This window comes from Lemur catta, chromosome 17 (assembly GCF_020740605.2).
Source record: "Lemur catta isolate mLemCat1 chromosome 17, mLemCat1.pri, whole genome shotgun sequence".
Lineage (NCBI taxonomy): Eukaryota > Metazoa > Chordata > Mammalia > Primates > Lemuridae > Lemur > Lemur catta.
The window spans coordinates 22652900-22676936 of NC_059144.1; the positions used below are offsets into that span (position 1 = coordinate 22652900).

At 41.2% G+C, this 24037-nt stretch overlaps 1 protein-coding gene across 1 annotated transcript in view; it reads left to right on the top strand.

Moving 5' to 3' along the window:
* The window catches only part of LOC123622399 (ubiquinol-cytochrome-c reductase complex assembly factor 1), a 100875-nt gene that overhangs the window by 67433 nt on the left and 9405 nt on the right, over window positions 1-24037 (top strand). The window contains exon 8 of the mRNA XM_045528731.1: window positions 22998-23075. Coding sequence (XP_045384687.1) covers window positions 22998-23075 — 78 coding nt within the window. The remainder of the gene's footprint in view (window positions 1-22997; window positions 23076-24037) is intronic.

Here is a 24037-nt window from a genome sequence, read left to right on the forward strand (position 1 = left end):
GCCAGGCCAGCCACTCTATGGGTAAGTATAAGTCAAATCACCTCATCTCTTTGGGAAGGAGAATTAGATGATTTCTTCATTCTCTTCCAGACTTAACATTCTGCAACTCTGTGAAAGTCTGAAAAGCTAGCCTTGTGTTAAATTCCCGAGCTTGTGTTCTGTTTTTTTAGCAGTTCATCATTCTCTGTCTGATTTCTGTTCCCAGACACAAACAAGGTTTTACCCATTCATCCATCCATTTTATTGTGGCCTGCTAGCTTCCGGGTACTATGCTAAGCACTGGAGATACAAAGATGGCTAAGACATTGTCTATGACTCTAGTCTAGTACAAGAAAACAAACATATAAACAGATAATTAAAATATTTTAAGAAATTATAATGTTTTAAAATTGCTGAGAATGCCCAAAGGAGAAAAGCTTTTGGTAGATGACATTTGGGTTAAATCTTTTCCCATAAGTAGCTGTTTCCTAGACAAGAAAAGAATTCCAGGTAGAGGAATAGTGCAGATAAAGGCACAGAGTGGTACAAGAAGGCAGAGAATGTTTGGCTTCATTTGGTGATTTTTTTCCTTCTTTTACTGCAATGGTGAAAGCAGATTCTCTTTATCCAAACTAGCTCCATTTTGAGGTCCTTCTGTGTGTCTGATATTTATAGAGTCGTTGACTCAAGAGTCTGCAAAGTTACATACTTTGTTGTAAGTACTGGCCACAAGTAGATCTTCCTTATTTTTTAACGATGCTTCAGAGTCAATTTCTGAGTAAGAGGGTTCAATGAATGGTTGGGGAGTCTTGATCAAGACTTGGGTTTTCTCCATAGCACCAGCTCAATGTGGGCTCTTGGAAACACTTCCTTGTTCCTCTAAGGGTTTGGGTTACATAAAAGTATCAGGAATGTAAAATTTTACAATATGATTGGCACAGCACAAACTAAATTTCTAACCTTTGACTAGAAACATACATGGAAGGCTTTGTGTTTTAAACTGCCCCCTTCCCAGTCCCCCAGCCTTCATGAGAGGTCATTGTACAGCTCTTTCCATGGTCACTGTTCCCTTCCCTTTTACTGGAGGGCAAAACTAGGGCAGAGAAATAATTTTTATTCACTTCTGAAAGGTTACAGTAATAAAGAAACTCTTGTTAACATCAGAGAACGTTGCAGCCAAGAGTTTTCACAGTCTGGCATTGTTTATTTTACATGTAATTTGGAACCTTCTGCACTCTTAAAATATTGGCACAAAAATGTTTTAACTCTTGAAGTACTTCATTGTACACAGCAGTAGTGTGGTGTTAGAGGGGCAGCAGAACTCTGGAGAGCTGTTTGCCCTGTTCCTGTTAGAGAATGAAATGGTATAACCATGTGTATGTGTGTACGTGTGCAACAAACACACTCACTTGTGTATATATGCGCCTTTCTGCACTGAGAATTAAGAACTTTCTCTGTCCTGATGAACTTACATGCTTCCCTTTAAACAATGAGAATGGTATAACAATCCTGCTTTCCTTTTGCCATGACTGCCAGAAAGTACAAGCTTCCCTTATTTAGATATTTGATATAATTATTTTTTATCCTCTTTCTCCCCTCTCCCCCGGCAACTTTATTACTTAACTCTTTTCTTTTACTTTTATTTTGATTGAGCTGCATACTAGGGGCCAAACTCTGTGCCAGGCATTTTGCAGACATCATCTCATTTTATCCTTACAAACTACCTTGTAATAGAGTTGGGAGTATTACAACTGAGTAGAATTGAGGGGCAGAAAAATTAAAAGACTTGGCTGTGGCCACCATAGTAAGTCACAAGCCCAGATCTGACCGATTTCAAAGTCTTTGCTTAAAAAAAAAAACAATAACAAGCTTTGCTCTTTGGGCCATAACACAGATCCCTTTGTTGTAAGCCAATTTGAACCTTTTTTGGAAGTAGGTAGAATATAAGTAATAATGAATGAGTACGTTGATGAACTAAGTTATTCATTGATAGGAGCACAAGTCACTAATGTTAACTGAGATAATAATACACAGAAATACCTGGCTTCCTCTGAGGGTTTTTGTTGTTGTTATTGTTTTGTATTGTTAGATTGAAAATTAAGATTTGAAAACAATCACAGAAGGATGCCATGAGTTACATGGGAAGAATGCTAGACTGGGGATTAGGCATCTGTAGTTCAGGCTCAACTTTGCTCCCCAGAGTTTGGAGGACCTTCTTCTCCCGTCTGTTTCACATCCTGTGGGCTTAAAATAGAGCTATTTATTGACCCCACCCTTGCTAAGACCTACGCACTCCCCAGGACTGAGCATGTTCTCTGTAACCTGTCTGGCGTGAGGACTATGGCCTGCTGCTCCAGAAGCTCTCTTTTCTCCAAATCTGACACTTTCTTCCTTGGCCTCCAAAGTAGAGCTTTGGCCAACGAGGCAGAGCTTGCCATCACCAGGTGAGCTCTGCAGAGCTGTCACTAAGCCATGCCCTTCTCCAGTAGAGGGCTCCTTCCCCTGCAGGAGTTCCACTCCGGCTCTGAGGAAAGGATGTTGTGCTGCATGTATACCATGGTCACCATGCCTGTCCTGCAGGCTGTCGACCTTCTGTGAAAGCCAGCCAGGGGATCCTGTACCCTCTGATCCTGATCCATTTTCACTGCCCTGCAAAGGAACAAGAAGAGCTCCGGACCTTTCAGCAATTCTTTACCCAGAGAGAGAGCTCTGTTCTTTTTTGGAAGACACGCCTGTCTTTGGCTTCTTGACCTCCAGGAGCTATCCCTATGATGGAGAATACAGATTAGTACATGCATGTGCAAGTCTGGGCCAGGGAAACAGGCCATTCCCCAAAAATCTAGTGAGGGCCCCTTTATGTTTTGCTTTCTATCTCTAAGGTAATGTCTTTTTTAGCATTCATTGCTAAAAAGTTTGCCAAGCAATTACCTTTCATTACATGGGCTTTGGAACCAGACAGACATGGGTTCTAATACCTGCTCTGCCACAGTGTAGCCTTGAGACCCTGGGCAAGTCTTTTTACCTGTCATTGTCTATTCCTTACTCTGTAAGATAAGTCACACCTAGTTGTGGGACTTAAACAGTATGACTTAGTACAGTGCTTGGCACACATTAGGCACTCGATAAATGGGAGCTATTGGGGTACTGTATTGGACCTTTTCAGTAGCACCTAGCATAAGCTGCCTTATTTTGAAAGGATTTATGTATGCATCTGTCATACCCCATTGGATTTTGGCTTTCTGGAGGACAGAGATCAAATCTTTCATCTTTCTATCTCCTGTTCTGCCTGGCATGGGTCAAGTGCATAGCAGGCACTCAGTTGATGTTGGCTGAATCTGTTAAGATGACTTGGGCAGAGCAGGGGGGACATGAATGCTTTAGTTTCTCCATCTGTTCCTGGGGAAATAGTAACTCCTTATTTTGGAGCCTTTGAGGACAGTTTAAAACGATATGTGTGAAGTGTTTGGAGCCCTTTGAAAGGAGGGTACTGGAGAAATTAATGGTGTTTTTGCTGTTCTTGGGAAAGCCCTTTGTGGTTCCCAGTGAATAAATTACTTGGAGTGAGTTTTCTAACACCTCCTACTCTGCTCTGTTCACTAGGGCTTTTTTTTTTTTTTTTAATAACTGTCTGCTATAATGCTTCTTTGCCCGTGACTTATAAAGATATATATTTTTGGTGTTGGACTTTTGACCCCTTTCTGCTCCCAGGAGAGAAATTTCTATCAGAATAATAAAAGGTGTAAACTGTGTGTGTTGCCCCTTTTCTAGGCCTTGGGCAGTTTAGCTTGGGGTTAAGAGTCAGTAGGCTTGTGGTATGCGTATGGGGATGGGGCAAGTACAAGATGATTCCTGGTAAGCACTCAGTGGCCCTCAAAGCATCCCCCACTCTGCTCCTTTTCCTCCCTGTCCCATGCCCTTTTGCTAAGATTCTTCAGATTTCAAATGAACCCTGTTGTCTTTGGCATTTTGAGTACAGCCACATTTGTGGCTATACTACCCTTTCTTTCAAAGACAAGGTGTTAACTCTGTTGTGCTTCAGGTCTCAAGGTGAGTGCCCTGCCAAAGAAGAGCCTCCCTCTGGAGGAGGGAGAGTATGGGAGAGTTGAAAAAGCACTTACTAGTCTTAGAGCCAGAAGAGTAGGGAATTAAACTTGGTTCCTCAATTAACCAGCAGATTCAGATGAAGAGCCTAGACCAGGTTATTTCTAAGGGCCCTACTGGCTTGGAAAAAATCTATGAGATAAAAATTTTCTAACCCAGGTTAGAATTTATAAGACTGAACAGCAGTTTGCAAGACCTTCTATTTGTTTTCCAAGTGTCTCTTGCCCTATAGCCCTGGAAGAACAGGCTCTGTCCCTAATATCCTCAGCAGGCTCAGAAGAGACTAGAGTGGTGTGGGGACAAATGTGGGCTTCAGAATGTACTAGGGTTGTCTCGTCTGAAGCAGTGGCTGGATATGGTTGTCAGAAGAATCCCACTTGGTGACAATCCTCAGGGACTTCGTAGAGGAGGTCCATACTGTCCTGGCTGATGGCAGAAAGTCCCAGCCAGGACTGGCCCTAGCTGGTCAGAATTGCAAAGCAGTCAGTGTTTATATTTTGTGCAATCTCTCTCCTAATCACTTCAGTGGCCTGCAAGCTCCTAAAGCTTGGCAGCCACAAAGATGATCCTAACTCAGCCCTTTCCAAGTGAGGACACTTCGTCCTGGCAAGGAAAATGGCTTCTACAGGGTTACATATTAGTAGTAGCAAAGTAGAGGCTGAAACTCACTTCTCTTGATTCATTCTGTTGCTGTTTTCATTACATGATACTGTCATCTTTGCTGTTCTCTGGAGCTATCACACGTACCCTCCATTTTGTCTTACTGGGAAAAGCTTCCTATCTTACAGACCTCTTTTGATCCTTTTCTCTTAAGGTCAGCATTCCAATGTCTAGCACAGTGCTTACCACATAACAATCCTTCATCAAATGTTGAGTGGTGGAAGAGTGAATGAAATCATACTCTATTCCTAACCCTTTTCTTAGAATCAGTTCTCTGCTGCTACCCTACCTGATAAACTAATTCATGCTAAATTGTTAATGGATGCTGTTAATAATAGAATAATGGTTTAATGATCCCAGATAATATTTGCATTTTAATGGGAGCTTTCTGTAATTAGTGTCTTTGGAAAAAGAAGTAGTTGCAGTAGTAAGATATACAGGCATTGTGAGGAGCTCTTGGCGTGAGGCAAGCTTGATGATGCCGCTCATGCCATGTCCTACAAAGTGGGCAGCTGTCTGCTCTTTTCTCCTGTGGGTTAAACCACACAGTGGATAGTACCAGGGGGCAGTGGCTCTGCCAAGATCTGAGTGGCTATGTGAATAAGTTCTGGAGGTTAAAGAGACAGATACAGGAGTGAGTGAGTAGAGTGAGATGTTTATTGCAGCTGCCCTGGATATGCCGGGAGTATTTCTGGATCCATTGGTGAAGCAGCTGTAACACTCCTTTCTCCTCTCATTTCCCCAGAACGCTAGGTGAGTGACCCTATGGGGTTGATTAGAGCTGAAGGGGCCCAGCTGGAATGGAGGGACTTCTTTCTCCATGTCTATTGCTGTCTGTTTAGTTAGTTTTTCTGAGTGTCAGTGCTACTTGCCATAAATATGACATGCCTGGTTCTTGAAGAGAAGGAGCCTTTCTTTAGAACAACCACCGATCAGAGCTTCAACTGTCCTATTGGTGCTCAGAACCAGTCCTGACCTCTCACCTAAACTCACTGTTGGCTGCTTCACTGGTCCTCTTGCCTCTTGACTCTCTTCATCTCAGATTCATTCTGCAAATTGTTCAATAGCCTGGCCAATCTTCCTAAACACTATTTATATCAAATTATTTATTGCACAGAAACCCACAATGACTTCTCAGTGCCTGCTAGATGTACAGCATACCCCTTAGTCTGTCTTCAAGACTCGCTGCAATTCACTATCATTTTATTATCTTTTCTGCCTGTAGAACTTTTCTTCTGGTCTCTGCCTGTCAATTTCCCACTAACTCCACCCGGAAATCTCAGAAATTTTCCCTAATCACTCCAGATTTACATTTATGTCTTATTCACCAATATGATTGTAAATTTCTTTCTTTCTTTCTTTCTTTCTTTCTTTCTTTCTTTCTTTCTTTCTTTCTTTTCTTTTCTTTTCTTTTCTTTTCTTTTCTTTTCTTTTCTTTTCTTTCTTTCTTTCTTTCTTTCTTTCTTTCTTTCTTTCTTTCTTTCTTTTTCTTTTCTTTTCTTTTCTTTTCTTTTCTTTTCTTTTCTTTTCTTTTCTTTTCTTTTCTTTTCTTTTCTTTTCTTTTCTTTTCTTTTCTTTTCTTTTCTTTTCTTTTCTTTTCTTTTCTTTTCTTTTCTTTTCTTTTTTCTTTCTTTTTTTTGAGACAGAGTCTTACTGTGTTGCCCAGGCTAGCGTGCCATGGCATCAGCCTAGCTCACAGCAACCTCAAACTCCTGGGCTCAGGCGATCCTCCTGCCTTAGCCTCCCAAGTAGCTGAGACTAGAAGCACATGCCACCATGCCCAGCTAATTTTTTCTATTTTTAGTAGAGACAGGCATGAGCCACCATGCCCAGCCTGCAAATTTCTTTTCTTCTTTTTTTTAGAGACAGGGTTTTGCTCTGTTGCCCAGGCTGGAGTGCAGTGGTTGATCATAGCTCACTGTAACGGTGAGCTCCTGGGCTCAAATGATCCTCCCGCCTCAGCTTCCAGAGTAGCTGGCACTACAGGCATGCACCACCAAGCTTGGCTAATTTTTTTATTTTTTGTAGAGACGGGATTTCAGTATGTTGCCCAGGCTGGTCTCAAATTCCTGGCCTCAGATGATCCTCTCCCCTTGGCCTCCCAAAGTACTGGAATTACAGGGGTGAGCCACCACACCCAGCTCTGATTGTAAATTTCTTAAGTGCAAGGATCATGAGTCATCCTTGAGTAACCTCATGGCTCAGCACAGAGCAAGGCACACTGTCAGTACATAGTATATATTTTTTATTTGATTTAACAAGTAGTTTTGTTATATTGCAAGAGGCTCCAAGGGAAAAGTAGAATGAAGTAAACATAATCCTTTCTATAACTGACATATGTGTTGAGATATCTGTGCCAGGAATATGGTCAAAGCACATTCTGAATGATATTTTCTTTCTTTCTTTTTTCTCTCTTTCTTTCTTTAGATAGGATCTTGTTCTGTCACCTGGGCTAGAGTGCAGTGGCATCATCATAACTCACTGTAACCTCAAACTCCTGGGCTCAAGTGATCCTCCTGCCTCAGCTTCCCAAGTAGCTGGGACTATAGGCGCAAGCCACCATGCCTGGCTAAAATATTTTCTTGATGAATTTTCCTATTTGCTTGCCCTTTCTCGTCTAGCATAGTGGTCCAGAGCAGAAAGGTGCATATGTAGGTGTGGTGCTTCTTGTTCTCCTTCCCTCACAGTCCCCAGATGCTCTACACCAGGTTCACTCAGTACCTGGTATGTGCCAGGCATTAATCTGGGGGCACAGATGGTACTAAAAGGTGGCTTTTGTCCTCTAGGATTTTTAGTGAAGCTTCCAGCAAACATCCCTTGTTCTGTCCCTGAGTGGTTTCTACTACCTTCACATCAGACCTTGCCAGTTCTTGGCAGCAACAGGCTCCCAACCTGTCCCCACATTTATACCCCATATGTGGCACTGGGCAGTTCTTATCTTAGGGACCTTGAATGACAGGATTAGGGCAATAACACTAATTTACCACCTGATGCTCTGTATATTTTATTTGTTTAGTTTATTGTGTCCCCTTCTCTCCTTTCCAGAATGTATGTTCCAGGAGTTCAGAAATTGTCTCTTGTTTACTGCTATAGCCTCAGCTCCTAGAATAGTGCTTGATGCATGGTTAGCACTGAATATACATTTGATGAAGACATTATTGAATTTATTTCCTTTAAGTCTAGTATCATTATTAATTTGTGTGGTTCTATTAAGGATTGTTTCATTCATTCATTTATGCAAGGAACATTGTCTCTCACCATGTGCTAACCCCTAAATGCTGTTGGTAGAGGATATACCAGAGAGAAGTGATCTTATAGGGCTTACAATCTAGTTTATGCCAAGAAGAGAAATGAAATTGAATCTTTCCTAGGTTCACTTCCAAATAAAATAGACAAACAAGTAAGATATGAGTTCACCAGCTGTTTTGTTTTGTTTTTGCTGCAGGCTTCCTAGAGAAGCTGCCCCAGAGCAGGACTGAGTATGTTGGGAGGATGAGGCAGGAGAGAAGGCAAACCCCCAGGTGCTTAGGGGAAGGCTAGAGACTTCCAGGCCCTCATCTCCAACTGGGTGATTGGGTTAGGTTTGTAACCTCCTTTCCAGGGCAGTATCACAGAGTAGTTGAGAGTGTTCAAGCACTGAAGCCAGACAGTTTGGGCTCAGATCCTGCCCTGGCTTTGTGACCTTGGGCAAGGTCTCTGTGCCTCAGTTTCCTCTCTGCAAAATAGGGATAACTATGATACCTACCTCACATCTTACAGCACTGTGAAGGTTAAATGACTTATCACATGGGAAACTGTTTGAACAGTGCCTAAGAGTGAAGTAGATTTTTACTGCTATTAATTTTATTACTTATGGTTTAGCATTTTAATCTTGTATGTTAACGTAAAAAGAAAAAGGAAAGACAATATTGCATAGTTTTGATGGGAAAACTGAGACTCAGAGTGATTTGTCTTCCAGAGTCACAGGGTGGAGAAATGGGGCTGTTGCAGCCCAAAATTTACTTAGATTTCAGTATGTTTCCTAGGCCCGAGTTGGGGCTTGAATACAGATCACTAAAAAAAGCATCTCTTTAACAGGTACAGCATTCTGAGTTTTTCTCTTTACTTTGGATAAAATATCCTTTTAGGAACATTGTACTGTAAAAAAGAAGACCAAAAAACGAAAACAAATAAAAAGAGAGAGAGACAATTTGAATTACCCTGTAGAGATGGAGCCACTGTCAGAGCTCACAAGGCCAACTGTCAGTTGCATTTTAGGGGTTATCTGAACCTCCCTCCTTGCCTCACCCTTGACCTCCTCACCACTAGAGTGGGAGTGATCATATCACTTCTACCTGGAATCCAGGCTCAGCCATTCCCAGGGTACTTCTACAGGATTCTACAAGCTATCAGCTGAATGGCAATTCTGCTTGAGCCTTAAAAGAATATTGGGGCTGGGCACAGCAGCTCACGCCTGTAATCCTAGCACTTTGGGAGGCTTAGGTGGAAGGATTGCTTGAGGCCAGGAGTTTGAGATCAGCCTGGGCAACAGAGCTAGACCCTGTCTCTAAAAAAAAAGAAAAAAATTATCTGGGCACAGTGGCACATACCTATAGTCCCAGCTAGTTGGGAAGCTGAAGTGGAGGATCACTAGAGCCCAGGAGTTCAAAGCTGCAGTGAGCTATGATCAGGCCACTGCAGTGAGCTGTGATCAGGCCACTGCAGTCTGGCCTAGGTGACAGAGTAAGATCTTATCTCTGAAACAAAAACAAAAATAAAAACAAAAAAATGTTGGACTAGGAGTTAGAAGACCTTGTTTCTGTGAACACCTTGACCATTTAGTAGTCAAGTGATAATTGGGTGAGTCACTTGACCTTTATGAGCCTTTGCTTCCTCATGTCTACAGTAGGGAACAACCTCTTTCTCATATTACCATTGGGTCAGTACTTTTGGAAAACGTACAGTTCTGAGCAGTAGGCATTAAGAAACAGCAATGAAAGACAAACATTATGTAAAATGAAAACAATGAAAATATGTGCTTTACTTTTTGAACTGTAGACTTTTGTCTGAACTGCTGTGCTCAGGTGGAGTCACCAGTTAACTTGTGTGACTTGGTTCATTAGGGTGGCCCTGCCTCTTTCGCTCTCCATCACCGTGGAGAAGAAGGCAGGGCTGCTGGATGAAGGGGCTAGGAACCTCAAGACTGGTAAGGGGCTAAATGTTGGATCCTGTGACAAAATGTGGCCTTCTAGGCAGCATGATATATCTATTCTAGGATCACTGAGTGGGAAAGGACTCTGAGGTCAGTGATCTCAGTTTTGCCTTTAGGTCCTCTAGGTTGTTTAGTTCCTAAGCATCCACGACAAGTGACAGTGAGTGCTTTAGCTCCCTTAGCAAAGAACTCACTCCTTGTTAATTATCTATATTCATCTGTTTGACTTGTAGGTCTGTGCGTTTGACTTTTTTTTTGTTCTTTTTTTATTTTTTTTAATTGACCTCAATACATGCATATGTCTGTGCGTTTGGGATGGTTCATAGTGATGGGGAACAAGCATCCTTATAGCTTTCCACTGTACCCAGTCTGCCTAAATTTAATAGAAAATCATTAAAAAGCAAAGTTGTGCCTACAGGTTTTCTGTGCTCATAAATGCAGTCATGAGGCTTAGAGTGCAATTAGGAGTCTACAAGTGTCTCTGGAAACCTGAGTATGTCAGCATCTTCTTGCTGACAGTAATCAGACCTCATGGCTGCAGAGAGAATGCAAAGGACCCAGAGGAATGATATCTACTGACATGTAGTGAACAAATTACTGGAAATGGGGCTCAGGCTCCTAGGCCCTGGTGTGTTATACCCTTGCTCCACTGGAGACGCCTGCCGGGCTCCAACTAAATACACATCTTGCTCATATTACATCTTATCCGAGTAAGATTTTCCATTACCACAACATAGGAGACATTAAGGGCACAGTGATTGCTAAAATCATACAAGACTGGTTGTTTGCACTTGGTGCTGCCAGGGTCAGAAAGTCATCAGTGTACGATTGCATATAACTGTTGCATTCTTTCGTCATCTTTCTTCTCTCTTCACTTTCTTCAGTGAGCTTTGATGATGTGCAAGTTGCAGCCTCACCTTTTCTCTTTCACATCCACTTGATAAACAAATCCTATTGAGCCTGCCATAGACATTTCTCATGAAAGCATTCCTTCCTCTCTATTGCCACTTACATTGCTTCAATTCCTTACCGACTCTTACCTAGACTATTGCAGCAGCCTCCCCTGGTTTTCCTGCCTCTGGTCCTTTCCCAACTTTATGGTCCTCCCTTCTAGGGTTACTTTGTGAAAATAAATGTCTATGTAATTTCCCTGTGCTTAGAACCCTTCCTTGTCTTTCCTTCATGTGGCATTCAGGGCCATTTATAATCTAACACAAACTGCTTTTCCAGCTCTGCCTTCTGCTTTGTCCTACCATGAGCTCTTTGTTACAAATTTTCCTCTGATAATGCTGTACTTGTTTACCTCTCTGTGGCCTTGCACATACCATTCTTTCTGTCTGAACATACCTATTCACCTTTTAATACCCAGTATAATAAATGTTGCCTCTTTTCTGAAGCCTTTTGGCCCCCACATCATTGCCATTTTTTACAGTGTGCTAAGTGTGTCTTCCACATGAGATTATGAACTTCTTGAGGACAAGTACTGTGTTTTATTCATCGAATTTTTATTCCCAGCACATACCACAATGACTAGAATACAGTAGGCACTCAATACATGCTTATCAAACATGTACAAGGCAATGTAGAATTCTTCACTGAGACAGCTTGTAATCTAACAAGGAACATAAATTTCTTCATGATACTACTGTACAGAGTGGGATGAGTAACATAAGAGAGGCTTTAATATACACATGATTAAGTCACAGATTGAAATACCTGTTTGAGAAAAGCCATTTGTAATTGGAATTTTATTGTTATAAAACATAGGCAAGATAATATTTTACCATTTTAACCATTTGTAAGTATACAATTCAGTGGCATTAAGTACATTCACAGTGTTATATAACCATCATTATCTATACCTAAAATTTTTTCATCATCCCTAACAAAAACTCTGTACCCATAAGTAATAACTCCTCCATTTTTCCTCCCTTCAGCCCCAGGTAGCCTCTGTTCTACTTTCTATCTCTGAATTTGCCTAAATACTTCATATGAGTGGAGTTATACAGTATTTGTCCTTTTGTGTCTGACTTATTTCACTATGTAAAATATTTTCAGGGTCCATCCATGTTATAGCGTATATCAAAATTTCATTCCTTTTTATGGTGGAATAATATTCCAAATATTCCGTTGTATGTGTATACCACATTTTGTTTATTCATTCTCTTGATGGACACTTGGGTTGTTTCTACCTTTTGACTATTATAAATAATGCTGCTGGGAAAATTGGTGTATAAACATCTATTCGTCACTGCTTTCAGTTCTTTTAGGAGTGGGGTTGCTAGGTCATAGGGTAGTTCTATGTTTAGCCATTTGAGAAACCACCGGTTTTCCACAGTGGCTGTGCCATTTTATATTCCCATCAGTGATGCATGAGAGTTCCAGTTTTTCTACATCCTTCCCAACACTTATTTTTCCTTTCCTTTTATTTTAAATTATAGCCATCCTAGTAGGTGAGAATGGAATTATCTTTTTCTTACACTTCAGGTAATTGTCTTGCTAATTGGGTCTACCTTGATTATTAGCCATTAATGACCATCAGTAAAGTAAACTGTTTTCACTTTCCAAATGTTCTATTTCACAATAGAGACCAAAGCCTGAGTAGGGTGTGATGGCTCACGCCTATGATCCTAGTGCTCTGGGATGCTGAGGCAGGAGGATCACTTGAGCTCAGGAGTTTGAGACCAGCCTAAGCAAGAGCAAGACCCAGTTTCTACTAAAAATAGAAAAATTAACCGGGCGTCGTGGTGTGTGCCTATAGTCCCAGCTACTTGGAAGGCTGAGGCAGGAGGATCCGTTGAGCCCAGGAGTTTGAGGTTGCAGTGAACTATGATGATGCCACTGCACTCTAGCCAGGATGACAGAGTGAGACTCTGTCTCAGGAAAAAAAAACAAAAACAAAGCCTGACCAAAACTTTCCTGCACTAGTACTTGTTGACAGGGCATAAGCCTTTTCTTAAACTTGGAAGTATAAACAGAAAGATCCATCTTAGAAAATTTCCTGTTATTCTTATGTAGCACTTGTTATAGAACAGGCAGGTATCAAAGGTCTGTTTACTTCAGAATAGTTGGCTTTTATCTTGTTAGAGTAACCAGCAAGAAAGAGAAACTCAGTTCCTCACTTAGTATATTGTCTTACTCTGACAATGTGAAGTTCTCTTTCTATTCAGTCAGAGCTCTCCTTTTTACCTTAGCCTTCTGTATAAGCTGGGCATAGTGGCTCATACCTGTAATCCCAGCAATTTAGGAAGCTGAGGCGGGAGGATCACTTGAGGCCAGGAGTTTGAGACCAGCCTGGGCAAGATGGCAATACCCAGTCTCTAAAAAAAAAATTTCTTTAATTAGCTGGACATGGTAGCGCACTCCTGTGGTCCTAGCTAGTTGGGAGGCTAAGGAGGGAGGATTCCTTGAGCTAGGAGTTTGAGGCTGCAATGAGCTATGATCATGCTGCTGTACTCCTGCCTAGGTGACAAAGTGAGACCCCGTCTCTTAAAAAAAAAAAAAAAAAAAAGCTTCTGTATACATATTTTGATTCCAGATCCTGAACTGTAGAAAATGGTGGTACAGAAGTGCGTTGCTTAACTCTGGGGACATGTTCTGAGAAATGTGTTGTTAGGTGATTTTGTCATTATCATAGAGTATACTTGAACAAATCTGGACAGTATAGCCTACTATATACCTATGCTATATAGTGTAGCTCCTCGGCTACAAACCCGTAAAGCATGTTATGGTACTGAATGTTGTAGGCAATTGTAACACAATAGTATTTGTGTATTAAAACACATCTAAACACAGACAATGTATAGTAAAAATTCAGTATTATAATCTTATGGAACCACTGTTGTATATGTGGTCAATCATCAACCAAAACATCATTATGTGGCACATGATTGTAATGGAATGAGAGGTGGTCTGGAAACTTATTTTAGTACAAGAGATTGATTTGATAGGGGTGTGGGGTTTCAGAGCTGTGTGAGGACGCACTGAAAAAACAGGAGTTGGGCCTCCTCATGCTAGAGTAGTGTTTGAAAACCATGAAAATAGCAGTGGCATGTATACAGACTTGCTCAGCCCCTCCCTGAATCCTTGTACTTGGAGAGCTTCCTTGAAATTTGTAAAAGTACATGGATACCAGTATTATACAAGGTAATTGTGACAGACAGTGCCATATTGATTTGTCCTACTGATGTGTGCCAAGCAGTTTGCCATCTTTACCCTCAAGGAGATCACAGTGTAATGCAGTGTATCTGTGTGTTAGGGGGTGGTCAGCCTATAAATGGATCATTAAAATAGTACAGTAAGTATTCCTGGTGGAAGTATTAAAACCCATGTGAAGGAAAAAGCAACAAGCTTTGGGAAGACTTGAAAACCTTCACAGAAAAATGAGGTGATGCCTTTTCTATAAAATGAGGATAATAATACTCCCTTTTTAGGATTATTGTGCAGATTAAAGAGATAACACTTACAAGGCTTTTAATACAATTTCTGGCACATGGTAAGTATTCACCAAATGTTAGCTGATATTGTTAGTTTTTAATGAATTGATGAATTCCGTTAATTGTAATCAACTGAGACTTTAGCTCATTTAAGCAAACAAAGGATTTACTGGAAGGTAACTAAGACTCACAGAATGAAGCGTTTAACAACAGGCTTCAGGAAGAAAAGATGGAGGGCAGCTAAGGAATCTTAGTATTAGTAACAGGAAGTTATGTATAGTGTCTTTGGGGTGATCCAAATTTAGCTTCCTTTTATTTTTGGTTGTTTCTAGTCTCAGAAGCAAGAATCTGACTGGCTTAGCATGGGCTATGTGCCCATCTCTGTGATGAGGGGACAGCATTCCAGGATCAATAGTTTGCTAACCCATGTGGAATGGGGAAGGAGTAGGTCCCACATGTAAGGAAATGGTACAAAGAGAGAGTTATAATCATCTCAGATAGTATCAGAGCACTTCTGAGATCTCATCCATTGAGGCTAATGATGGAAGCAACCTGACCAATTCATGGAACAGCCTCTAGATGTTTTGTTGGCTATGGAACCTTTACTGCTCTAGCCTGTGACCAGTGCCAATCCATCATGACCATATCTGTCTGACATTCTTCATTGAAATCTCTCTGGTTCTCCATGTTCATTCTTAAGTATGGTAGCTAAAACAAAAACTTTCAACCGTTATAATAAAAGAGGAAAGAAAACTTTTTGACCTTTGTGTATGGCTTTTCTTTTAACATGTCCAATTATTATTACCTTTCCACATTTCCATTTCATCAGTTCACGAGAGAGATTTGCTCTGAGATTCTGTTACATCTACCTGGTCAAACCCTTCTTCCATCCTGTTATTTATTTATTTATTTATTTATTTATTTATTTATTTTGGTATAGACATAATACTCTGCATTTGATCTTGTTGAATCTCATCTTGTTTTTAGGATAATTTTTCCAATAATTTAGAGTCCATTTTACTCTTGTTTTCTAAAGTACAGAAAGTTGCCATTTTAGCTTTGTGTATGTGTTATTCTTCCATTTCTGATATGACTCATCAGAATCAGAAAGGTGTGATAGTTTAGGAAAGACACTAGATTTAGGGACTGGCCATCTGAGTTAAAATCCCTAGCATTGCCACTTACAAGCAGGGTGTGATTTGGCTGCAAGTCACTTAACATTTTTGAGCTTGGGTTTCCTTGCTTATAGAATCAGGACAATAGCAGCAGTAAGGCTGTGAGCTTCTGGATGGCAATAAGATCATAAAATGAAAACATTATCTAATCAAATGCAATGTATAAGCATTTTTATCACCACTATTGTCAGAATTATCTTCAGTACAGATTTTAAAGTAGCCCACTGGATTGTTTCCTTTAGGACTCTGTACCATCAGTGCTGTTGTTAAAACAGTGACTCTTTAAAGCTGGGTGTTTACTCCTCTGACTGGAGTGTGCATGAGACTTGTCATGTGGCTACTATAAAAAGCTTCCAGAAATCACAGTAGATTATAGCTATTATATTCCCCTTATCTTTATGTCCTGATATAGAAGAAAACTAAATTGGTGTGATAGTGTGATCTTCCTAGGAACTTGATGTACCTTATCAGCAGCTTTTCAAGGTGATTATGGACTTACTAATGTGTTTGAATGCCTTGTCAACTGAATGGATGACTGGAGTTTCCGAGGACAGCCATCTTTTCTCTCTTGCCTAGTTTTCAAGCCTGAGGAAAGTACTCTGGTACATTGTGACCATTCAGAAATTGAAGGAAAGCTGCTGCTTCTGCAGTCCTGCCTGCTAACCATGTACCTACCTTGTTTTTCAGGACATTATCAGGCTATGCAGGTTTTGAATATGTCGATCCCAAGCAGCAAAATGGAAATTTTCAAAATAAATAAGAAAGGGATTTTTTTTTTAAGGCATTTCATCATACAGGAAGCTTCTCTTGTGTATTAAAAGTTTGAAATGAGGCCAGGTATGATGGCGAGCACCTATAGCTCCAGCTACTTGGGAGGCTGAGGCAGGAGGATCACTTGAACCCAGGAGTTTGAGGTTGCAGTGAGCTATGATGATGCCACTGCACTCTACCTGGGGCGACAGAGCAAGATTCTGTCTACACACACACACACAAAAGTTTGAAACAGATTTTTAAAAGGATCACCTTATGCCTTGTTTAGGTTGGCCTTTCATCTCAACTGGAACAGGCTTTACTCCAATGTTTACATCATTTTCTAAAAAGAGAAGAAGAAATTGAAATGTCTTTTCATATTTTATTAATTTTCCTTTTCTTAGTATTAACAGTTTTCTCTGGAACTGCCTGATATGCACACATACACACACACACACACACACACACACACACACACGTTCTGTTTGTATTTTGTGATCATTGCTAAAATAACTTCAGTAGATCTTTTAGTGCAAGTAAGTGAATAATATGTATACTTTTGCATTTGATCTCTCCATGCCCCTCTTCTCTCATTTACTTGTACCCTGTTTCTGTGTATCTCACATAATATTCCATAATGGGCTAATTTCTAACATTAAATTTAAATAGGCTAGCTGATATTCAGTGTGCATTAACCTGTGCTGCACAATGATTGTAGCACATGGTGCTGGCCCTGCAGAGTGTTGCTGATGGCATTATTGTCTGCTATGAAGACAACTAAAACATGTCCTACAATCTATTACATTGCATTGTTGCCCTATGATGAATTTGATATATTCCTTATGCTTCAGTCAGCAACTTAAGCCACCCTTTGTTCATTCCAACAAATTCTTATCAGTCTCCTGCGTTAGCAACTTTGATTCGTCAGTAACCTTAAAGATTATTCTTGCCTTCATCCTCATCATTTCTTGTGTTTTCTATACTGACCTTCTTCCATTCTCCCCTCCTATCAGGAGAGGAGCTTGGCTACACTAGAGACGTCTGACGTATTAGTAACTGGCCACTGAAGACTTATCTAGTGGCCTGTCTCTAGCTACCACTAGAATTAGGAATCTCTGAGTTGTCTTTACTCAAGACCACATTAGCACTTCTTAGCTTTGCCTCTACAGATAACTGGAGGTGTGGGGCACATGAAGGGGCACCCACATTCTTTATTGTGTTTGTTCCAACACAGATAGGAGTTGGATTGCTCTGTGTTCTAATCTTGACCCCGCTATTTCCTAGCTCTGCAGCTTTAACTTTCCCAAGCATCAGTTTCCTCTTCTCTGAAGGAGGTAGTAACAGTGCTTGTATCAGAGTCATTGGGAAGGATTAAGTGAACAAATACGTATTATATAAAGCTCTTAGCACGTTTCTTGGCACTTGGTAAACAGTGAATTATGGGACCTATTTTTAGACTTGAATCACTTTTGGGCACCTGTAGGGTGGGGAGAACGGAGGCTTTGTAGAGAAAGTGATTTGTGAGCTAAGTCTTAGAGGATAAGGAGTTAGCATCCCTTCTGTCAATGGACAAATAGAAAGATTCTCAACAGCAGTATTACTAAGAGATAGAACTAAGCATGACGTATCTGTGGAAATTATACATAGTTTACTCTGTCTGAAAGGTGAGATAAAAGTGGGGAGGTGAGAGGAGGTGAGGCAGGAAAGATGACCGAGAGTAGAGCATGAAGAGCCTTGCTGAGCTCATGGAGGAGTTAAAATTTGATCTCCCCTAGGTCCCTATATCCACATAGTCTGGTTCCTCTGTTAAGCAGTCACATAAATGTCTTTAAGAGCAGCAACAGTGAAAAAGGGGAAAGAGGGTAGTGAATTGGCCTCAAATGAACTGGCATCTCTTTAAAGCTAATATTCCTCCTTGAGAATGCTACATTAATTAAACATATGCCTTACAAGATTCATTATTGCTTTACTTGTGTTCCCTGTTGGTTGACTCATTTATTAATCTGCTGATTAGTAACCTTGAACTCTTGTATCCCCCCCCCTTTTTTTTTGCATTCCCTTTTTAATATGCTATGCTGTTCCCCCTGGGACATAAACTCCAGGACCCGTCCCTGGCCTGCTCATGTTTGTTTTCTTTGCCCCTTGTGCCTGCCTCTGCTATAACATTTGTAGTATGTGTTAAGTAATCCTTAAGGTAACATTTTTATTATGTCATAAAAAGTGCATGGCAAATATATTATAACTCATGGACTTTGTTTAAAAATGAACGGATAATTTATTGAGTGTGTTACATGAGCCTTGCTCCCCTCCCCATTTCAGCTGAGACCTGCTGCTCATTTAGCCTAGCCTCCTATTGAGTGCTCCCACCCTGTGACATGCTGGGAAAGTAGACCCATGGTTGGCTAGAAATGACATCATAGTTTATGTACTCAATAAAAATTTAATTAAGTCATTAGGAATTGCAGTCATCATTTAACCCTCTGATTTCTTCTGTTTAGTTTATTATTAAACATTCAGTAATACCAGTCACTGAATCCTGATGGCTTATAAAATATCTACATGAATTTTAATAGCTTAAATAAATGGGAAAATATGAGTAACTGATATAAAAGGAACCTTTTCCTTGTGGTGGAGCTGTATGTATGGGTTTTTATAAACAAAGCATTATGGAAAGAATAAGAGATTAATAAGAAACTAACTTATTAGTCTCTTATCTGGGAGGAGTTTCTCTTCTGCTGGGTGCATCTGTGTATTCATGGGCAGAGTGCTCCATATAGAATGATCTGGCAATGGAGAGATGGGGAAACAAAAGTTTAAATGAGGGAATAAAATCCAACAAGGGTACACCAGAGGGAATATCCAGCTCCCTCTGGCTGCAGGGATGGCTAGAAGGGCCTGGCACAGTGAGTCCAGTAGTTGAGGAAGCTGCTGTCACTTGTCTTCACCTGTTGCCTGCAGATCATGTGTCCACACTGATCGAGCTTCCACCCTCTTCCAGGAAGGGCCCTTTTCATGATCTAATCCAGCCTGGGTGATGATATCTGAAAACCATTCCTAGCAGCTTGCCATCTCTCTGCTGGAGGTGAGGGGGAGAGGCAGCTTACAGGTCACTGGAGTTAGAATATAGGACTAGGAAGGTGAGGAGCCCTGCTTACAAGGAACTCAACTCCTATGCTCCTTTCTTCCTGGGTAGTAGCCAGCCAGAATGTAGGTGCGTCCCAGGAGGAGAAAATATGTTTGTATGTACATGGCCTAGCTGGAAAGGAAAAAGTGAGGTTTGCAGATTTATATATTGGTGATCTCTGGAAATGCCCTACGGATAATGAAGTAGGAAAAGCACTTATCCAGAAATCAGGTTCTAATCCTGGCTCTGATGCTAACTTGATGTGTGATCTTGGATAAGTTTCTTGTCCCTTTGGGGTCTCAGTTCACCATTTCTTCAAGAGTACTGAGCTAGGTGATCTCTGAGGGCCTTTCTAGCTCCAGAGCTTCATGGCATGATGCAACACATAAACTAGCTCTGCTGGGAAATTTCAGTGAATGTTTTCCTCTGAGAGGCACCTCTGATGCTGTCCTTTTGTGGCTCTGGCTCTTCTTGCACAGGCAGGAGAACAGTTTGTATGGGAGTAAGCCCCAAAATGGGTATCTCGAGGTCTGGGTTGTAATCTCATCCTCGCATGACAGAAGGAATGAACTCTAGCTCTGGTCTGTTTCTTGACTCTTCCTTTTACCCCAGCCCCTTCTGGAAGATGGGGCAGTAGAAATTTGGCAGTATATGTTTCTGAAACTTCAGAAACATGGAAAGTATTCAGCAGCAAAAAAAGAAGAAGAAGAAACCCAAACTCCCTGCTATCGTTGGATAGAACATGCTATGCATGGTATTCAGGCTCTTGTAAGGATTCAGTCATCACCATGCCTATTTCAGCCCCTCCTCTGGGTTAGGCTCTGGACCAGGTGTTGGGGGTGCTGAGATTAATCGGACATGGTCCCTATGACCATTATAGTAGCTCCCAGACTAATGGGAGAGACAGGCACACAAGCAACTCTAAACTGTGTTGTGCACCCAGGGGGAGAAGTATGCACAGAGAGCCGTGAGAACACAAAGGATGGATGGCTAATGTGGCCTGGGTTGAAGATGGGTGGGAAAGGTCATGGTTTGTACTCCTAGCTACATCCAATCTCACATTTTCCAGACTTGAGCTTCACAATTCTCTCTTCATTTTTGAAAATTATCCATGACTATAAAGTATTGGAACTGGTTTCAGTTTTATATAAACAAACCAGAAGTTATTACTCATAATTCCTTGCATTTGCAGAGCACTCTGCAGTCTGCCAAGGCTTTCAGCATACATTGTTAAATTAATGAATGAATACATGCTAACTCATGTGCTCTTCAAAACAGCCCTGTGTGTATGGCATTTAAAAGATACAGAAATGAACTCAAAGAGGTTATTCGACTTACTTGCTCAAGATCACGTCCTGTGTACATAGCAAAAATATGACTTGAACCCAGGTTTTCTGACTCTAACTCCAGATCCTTTTACCCTTTCTGCCTTTATTCAGAGACCAGTTACAAACCACAGGATAAAATTACTTAGTCTTTGATTTGTGATCCAAAGTAAAAATTTCTTCCTGGTGGGAGGAACCTCATAGAATGTAAAGAGCATGGACTTTGGATTCAATAATGACCTCGATGCTAGTCTCAACCTTATCATTAGTTGGCTATGCAACCTAAGGCACGTCACTTCACCTGTCTGAGTTTCTCAGTCACCTATGGTCTATCAGTGACTATAACATATATACTTCTCTAAGTTCTGGTGACAATCAGATGAGATGATGTCCATAAAGCATGTGGCCCATGACAGGTGCTCAGTAAATGGAGGAGATGACAGTGGGCATGGTGGTGGTCGGGGTGGTTAAGCACAAATATTACATAAAGTTCCAAATGATTTTTGGCTGTTTCTACAACCTGTCAGTTTAAATAGTGCTTACTCTATGTTAAACATTACACTGGCTTTCTTCTGGGATCCCAGAGAGTAATAAAATGTGGACCCTGCCCTCCAGCATATTGCTGTCTGCAAGTCTAATATTTACCCTGTTGAAGACATTCAGTGAACTGCACTCTAGGCTTTGAAGGCCCTCCTGGTCTTCCCTGAGAAGAGTTCTACCAGGATCTCAATGGTCTCACTGGAATAGCATTTTTTTTTTTTTTTGAAACACAGTCTCGCTCTGTTGCCTGGGCTAGAGTGCTGTGGCGTCAGCCTAGCTCACAGCAACCTCAAACTCCTGGGCTCAAGCAATCCTCCTGCCTCAGCCTCCCGAGTAGCTGGGACTACAGGCATGTGCCACCAGGCCCGGCTAATTTTTTTCTATATATTTTTTAACTGTCCTGATCATTTCTTTCTATGTTTAATATAGACAGGGTCTCGCTCTTGCTCAGGCTGGTCTCGAACTCCTGACATTGAGCAATCCTCTTGCCTCGGCCTCCCAGAGTGCTAGGATTACAGGTGTGAGCCACCACGCCTGGCCTGGAATAGCATTTCTAAAACAATCTCTTGGTCAGACGCAGTGGCTCAGACCTGTAATCCTAGCATTCTGGGAGGCAGAGGCAGGAGGATCATTTGAGCTCAGGAGTTCAAGACCAGCCTGAGTAAGAGCGAGACCCCATGTCTACTAAAAATAGAAAAAATCAACCAAGCATGATGGTGCGCACCTGTAGTCCCAGCTACTTGGGAGGCTGAGGCAGGAGGATCGCTTGAGCCCAGAAGTTTGAGGTTGCAGCGAGCTATGATGACTCCACTGCACTCTAGCCAGGGGCAGCAGACTAAGATTCTGTCCCCAAAAAACCCAAACAAACAAACAAAAAATAATCTCTTAATATTAACAGTCTTACTACTTCAGAGTTGCCCATCTTGTTCTTCCCCCTTCTCCACGGCCTCAGAGACCCTCCTTTCTCCTCACCATCTCACTCACAGTCCTATCCCGCTCTCTCCTCTTCCCACTTCTGACAACTTCCTTCTTTTAGTTCTTTCACCACATCAAGCTCTTTTGAGTGGCCCTTAAGACATTTTCTAACCTGGTGCCAACATACCTTTCCAGTGTTCCTGTCCATTCACCCTCCCTGACACTCCCCATTTTCTTTCCAGCCGCTGTACCTTGCACACCTTGTTCCCTCTGACAAGAATGCTGTGTCCTCCCCCTCACTCTCTTCTGTCAAACTCCTTCTCCAAGGTCCACTCAAATGTTACCTCCTAGCAAACTCTTCCCCAGCTCCCCCAAGCAGAGGTCATTTGCACTGAAATCTATTTATGACTCAGCGTGTTTGGAATGGGATTTGAGGCAACACATTTCAGTGTAATTGTTTTTTATATGCCTATTTTCTCATATTAGATTATGTGCTCCTTCAATCAAGAAACTGTTTCTTATACTTTGTGTTCATAGGATCTAGCACAAAATCAAACATGTAATTGGGGCTCAGTTCATTAAACTGACTGTTTTGTGTAATTTGGGATCAAAACCTTAAAGAAGTTAGCAAATTGGGGAGAATCCTGACAAATGAGAGAATTGGGAATGGACTGGCAGTTTGACTTGTTAGGGGCCCTCTCTCTTTGTTCTACTAAGTCTGTAACAGCTAAGTGTCAGAGATCATACTTTTTGTTTTTTTCCTTTCTTTCATACTTTTGTTTTTGCCATTTCTTTCTGTAGGTTAATTCCTATATTCTGAAGAAGAACATGATCATCATGACGAATAATTTCTATGCAGCAATTTTGGGATATGATGAGGTAAGATCATTTACCAAGTCTTAGGCAGAACAGTGGGCTCCCCCAACAAAGACTTTTGATGAGAGCCCCTGAAGGAAGCTTCAGAGATCATCATCACTGCCTGCCATTATGGCTTAGTGTTTTATTTCTTCATCTTCATTGACTGGGCAATTAGAATGAATGTGCCCAGCAATTTGCCTCGTGTTTGGGAATGAGAGCACTATCTAATCTGGTCAGATCATTCAACTAGTCAGCATTTATTGAGTGGCTGCTGGGTGCTGGATGGAGGGACAAAGGCAAATCAGACACTGTCTTAGTCCCAGATGCTCCCAGCGAGAGAAAGATATTCACTTGGAAAGACAAGTTATACACTTTTTTTTGCTTTAATTATAAAAGCAATACACACTCATTTTAAAACTTAGTAAAACTAGCTAGGCCCAGTGGCATGCTCCTGTAGTCCCAGCTACTTGGGAGGCTGAGGCAGGAGGATCACTTGAACCCAGGAGTTCAAGGCCAGTCTGGGGAACAGAGTGAGACCCCCTTCTCTATTTAAGAAAACAAAAACAAAAAAATGTAAAGCTATAGATAAGTGGAAGTGGTTGATGCAGAAAATAGAAGGCCCATTTTCTTTCCTGCCCAGTTCCCTAGAGGAAACTTCATTAATAGTTTACTGGGTATCCTTCCAGGTGTTATCTGTGCATAGACAAGCGCCCATATATGTTCCTTCTTTATGCCTCTGCACCTTGCGCTATTCTGCAACTTGCTTTTTTCACTGAACAGTTTATCTTGGGCAGCTTTCCACATCAGAACATTTAGATCTATCTCATCTCATCTTTTTTTTAAATTGTAAAATATACATAACATAAAATTTACCATTTTAACCATTTTTAAGTGTGCGGTTTAGTGGCATTAAGTACATCTCCATTGTTGTGCAACCATCACCACCATTCATCTCCAGAAATTTTCTATCTTCCCAAACTGAA